Source organism: Centroberyx affinis, unplaced genomic scaffold (genome assembly GCF_046629955.1).
Source record: "Centroberyx affinis isolate AG114_WGS23_722 - 3 ecotype Tasmania unplaced genomic scaffold, CSIRO-AGI_Caff_v1 ptg002059l_1, whole genome shotgun sequence".
NCBI classification, from domain to species: Eukaryota; Metazoa; Chordata; class Actinopteri; order Beryciformes; family Berycidae; genus Centroberyx; species Centroberyx affinis.
This window is the reverse complement of record NW_027280392.1, coordinates 41,232-45,934: the sequence shown is the minus strand read 5'-3', so window position 1 is coordinate 45,934 and position 4,703 is coordinate 41,232. Positions and strand designations below refer to the sequence as shown.

The 4,703-nt window shown below is 42.9% G+C and overlaps 1 protein-coding gene across 1 annotated transcript; it reads left to right on the top strand.

The window, feature by feature from the left end:
- Positions 1-2,628: 2,628 nt before the first annotated feature.
- foxd7 (forkhead box D7) lies at positions 2,629-3,859 on the top strand. Its single transcript, XM_071531269.1, has one exon. The coding sequence runs from the start codon at positions 2,629-2,631 to the stop codon at positions 3,607-3,609; it is 981 nt and encodes a 326-aa protein (XP_071387370.1). The 3' UTR covers positions 3,610-3,859.
- Positions 3,860-4,703: the final 844 nt, after the last annotated feature.

The following is a 4,703-nucleotide window of genomic DNA, read 5'->3' as shown; positions in this document are numbered from 1 at the left end:
GAGGTCCGTTTATCCAAAGTAATCCCAGCCATCCAGTGAGATTCCTCAGGCTGTTTAGTTCCTGCAACTTGATCTTATTACATGAAGTCCTTGGTGGCTGTGCGCTTTCCAGCGTATTCGACTGAATAAAAATAAGATTATTACAAAGGCCTTTTGTTGGACAGCAGATTTGTTATTGTTGAAATGTGTGTGTGTGTGCGCTCAGAGAGTTTGGGGGGGGGGGGGTCTTTTGGGTAAGAAAAAAATTGATTTGAACGTTTCCATATTTCACTTCCATTTTTCTAAGGCGGATAACTTTTCTCATGCATAAAATCTTATTACACCTATTTGTAGAAATGCAGTAGAATTATTTGGTTATTTTTACCCCTTTCACCATGGACGCTTGCCATACCTTAGCCTAGTGAGTCCAAATTGATCTTGTAGTTTTTATCCTCATAATGGAGGGCAAAGATCTCACAAAAATGCCAGGAATTTATTTGGAAGCCATATCTAAACAAAATACACACCAGCGCAGCCTTCAGCACCAGTTGTCCCCGCAGACAGTTCGGTGACCTCCGTCCAATAATTTATCACCTTGACCCAGTGGAAATGCCTCCCCGGTCATCAGTCCGCGCTCCACTTGTCCCCAGAAATGATTCAGTGTAAGTGTGTGTCGACGTTTTGGTGTCAGATGATATTGGATGCAGGGACTTCGCCATATACCTTCGGGTTTTAGTGATTTGACGCCCCTGCTTTCGGGTTATTGAAACCACACAACGCGTTGGGCCTGTTTCCAATCTGAAGACATGCGTGATGAATTTGGGAAATCATCTGCAGCTTTGTTGGTACCGTATAGCCCACCCAGTCCGGACCCAGTCCCCCTCTGCCCCGAGGTATCAATACGATTAGAGGCAGGAAATGTGGGAATCCCCAACAAAGGGCTCCATCATTAAACACAAACAACCAGGGGCCTCCCAACAATACCGAAAGCGCCCTCCACTCCTGACTCCTCTTTTATGTCTGGGCAAGTGAAAATCTATTACTTTCATCCCAATATTACCATTCTACTTTCAGTCGCCCATTATTAAAGAAGATAATCTGACGGGGTTATGGCGCACTTTGATAGGTTTGCGCTCAAACGGAGAGCAGAACGTGTAGGGTTTCTTCACCACAATACACAGGTCAAATATTTTATTTTCCTTCTCCATTTCACACATGGTGCTATTTATTAATATTTCTTTCATTCCTCAGGCATTCTTTAGTATGGAAACGAAAGTCTGAGTGCGATTTTTGCTCGGTTAATAACAGGCACAGTCTACTTCTTATCAGTTTATTCAAAGGGTGCAAATTATTATTTTAGGAAGAACTACAAAATCAGTCATTCCCGCATTATCCCCTGTTGTAGGTCTGCTGAAAACATATAATTGTGCATTAAGTGTGTGCGTCAAGTGCGGCTGCAGACGCCTTCGAGGGAGATTAAGGCTTAAGCCCCTGCCTCACGTAGAGAAGTGTCGAGGGATTTCCCCCCTCTGTCTGCAAGACACTGATCTGATGTCCCCAAATACAACTGCTTTTATTGTCCTTTCTCACTTGAAACAAAAACACAAAATGCACTAGAGCACTTAGATGACAGCATTTTATCCACTGTTTTAGAAAAGTGTTCCCCCCATTTTTAGATTTATAGAGTATTAAGATGTCAAAGTTATTTTTTTCTTATAATTGGAACTTTCGACAAAATTGGGCTTCAAGTTACTGTAACACGGAATTTCGCTTAACACCCCGTTTGTAATAAGATCAAACTACTTTCGCAGAGGCGAAAATCGTATGAAATAAAATTAATTTGTAAAAAAAAAAAAATTATAATAATACTAAACTTAGATTAGGAGTGTTCTACTACGAATATTTCCACTGTTAAAGGACTTTGTTTTTCTTGTGAGTAGCCTAATATATGATTTGGATATACTCGAGAAACTCATAAAACATCTGTAGTCATTAAATTTTACATTCATTTTATTCAAATGTATTGTGATAATTAGATCCAGTTGAAGAGAAGCTGAAATAAACATTCGGATGAATACGGTCTTATTCTCTCTGACAAATAGTCATATTCTAATTTCATGCGCATATATGATCGTTGTTTTTTTTGTTTTTTTACTGAATGAAGCTCTAATGTCCATGATGTTGAATGCGGATTGATGGGATGATGATGAGAGTGAACCGGTGACTGGTATAGGCCTTCATGGTACCCTTTGCATCGTTTCCATTGGTCAGGATCCTGTTCCTCATGCCTCGACATGACATCACATCCACCCGATCCACAGGAAAGCAACAAAGATTACAGATGATGCTGGACATCTCGGAGGACGCACACTTTTACGCTTTACGCACACCAGAAATCACTCGTTGACCGTTTTCCTGCGCTTCTAGGCATCGAAATTGGGATATCCGCACGGATGCCTTGTGGTTTGGAGAGGTTGTTTGTCTCGTCTTGAAAAGTAGGAGGAGAGTTTGTGCCTCAGACTTTTGCGTTCACTTTTTTGTGAATGGAGATGAGTTGTGCGTAAAAATCTATTCCTCGCATTTAAGAAGAGAGCTGTCATCCTCCCACCTGTTGGCAGGTGATATCGGCTGTACCCACGGGCATCTACTATGACATTGGACTTGGACCTCATGGAGGATATTGTTATCGACGTGGTAGGAGAGGAACTCAAAGATAACGGAGAGGAGCACCTCTTACCTTTGGGTGAGGCACAGGGCGAGCAGGACCGCGACACGGAGACTTTGACCGAGTCCTCCGGCAGCCAAAGTAAGGACCGGGACTCCTGCAGCCCTTCGTCGGCGAGTCCCCCTGCAAAAACCAAAGGTCCCACGTCGGTGAAGCCTCCATACTCCTACATCGCTCTGATAACGATGGCCATACTGCAGAGTCCAAAGAAACGCCTCACCCTCAGCGAGATATGTGACTTTATCAGCCACCGTTTCGTTTATTACCGTGAGAAATTCCCAGCTTGGCAGAACTCCATCCGACACAACCTGTCGCTCAATGACTGCTTTGTAAAGATGCCCAGAGAGCCCGGGAACCCGGGGAAGGGCAACTACTGGACGCTGGATCCCAACTCCTCGGACATGTTCGAGAACGGGAGTTTTCTGCGTCGGAGGAAGCGGTTCAAGCGGCAGCACTTTCGCTTCGGCGCGCTCAAGGAGCAGCACCTGGAGCCCAGCGGACTGCACGGCTTCCCCCACGGCGCCTACGGGCTCGGCGCGGCGGGTCTGCAGCTGCCCAGCCTGGAGATATACCCGTACATCCATCACCACGCGCCGTCGCCGTGCGCGCCCGCCTCCATCCCACCTGTCAGCAGCATCCTGCCGGCTCTGTCCAGCTTCTTCTCCCGGAGCGCCCTGGCGGCCAAGGCTTTCCTCCAGTCGCAGCCCGGTATTGAACCCTTCTCCCCGGCTCAATGTACTGCTTTCTCCTCTCCCCTGACCTCCGGCGCTGCCTACGCGTCTCCTACGCTTTTCCACCCCGCGGCGTCCCCGCACCTCCTCAGTTTACACCAGGAGTATCAGAAATTACAGACTCAGCGCGGCGTCTCTGACCTGGCCAAACACATGAGCAGTGCGAATGAATAATCAGCGCGATATTAAAGCGGACTTTGAATTCGTGTTTTCATTTGTATCTCAGGTAACAGAGACAATTAAAGCAGAAGCACGATTTCGCCAGTGTTGGAAATTGGACGGATCTGTTTTAAAAGAATGTTGTAGATATGTTTAAAACCATCCTTCCCTCCCCACCTTTAATGGCAAAAATTTATTTTAGCAGGCGCCTTTTTTTTTAATTTGATCATGAAATATCATTTTTTGTCTAAATATTTAATTGACGAGTTTCCTATATCTTTTTCTGGAAAGAAATAAAACTGACTATTTAAAAGTTGCGTTCAATTGTTTTTTTTATTTTTATTTTTATTTATAGACCTATGTGATGTGATTCAGCAATTTATTTAGCTGTCTACATTAAATTCAGAAAACACAGGCCTGATGAAAACCGGTTTAAGTTTTGATCTTCAGGCATTCATATACCATGTGTTAAGTTGTAGATTTTATTTTATTTTCAAAAATACTTCTAATTCCAACTTTGCATTGGTAGCCTGTGTTTTTGAGTCTGTATTGATTAAATTATTAATCAAAGTAATCTTTATTTTAAGAACTTAATAAAAAAATAGTTACAGTGCTTTAGACAATAAAAATGATACCTCAAAGGTAAAAAGTCATATAAAAGTTATGGATTAAAAATAAGCTTACAGAAAAATAAATTGAGCATAACTGACAATAATCCGCAGGTCTGAGGCCTGATAGTGTGCATTACTGTAAAAAAAAAAAAAAGAGATGCGTCAGGTTGACATAATAAGCGATACTGGAGTAAAAAAGAGTAGTAATGTTTTAATATTGACAAAGATTTGCTCGATTAGCCATGACTGAGATGATCTGTGAAGTGGAGAAAAATATGTTGCAGGGAAAGAACAAAGTATAGATTGTAAAATAAAAATCTAAATCCAAGCTAAATGTTTGAGGAGATGTAATATAAAGCCCGCAACATTGATGCCACATCCTGGCCCCGAAAGACCGCAGCACAGGGTCAAGGCGCTGGATGCCCATCCAGGCCTTAACTATAGGACAGTTAACAATTACCATTAATATTAATGGGAATTATAAGGAAGCAATGAAGA

What these genes read in the sequence shown, in the direction of transcription:
- foxd7 (XM_071531269.1), top strand. Translation starts at nt 2,629, where the DNA reads ATGACATTGGACTTGGACCTCATGGAGGATATTGTTATCGACGTGGTA.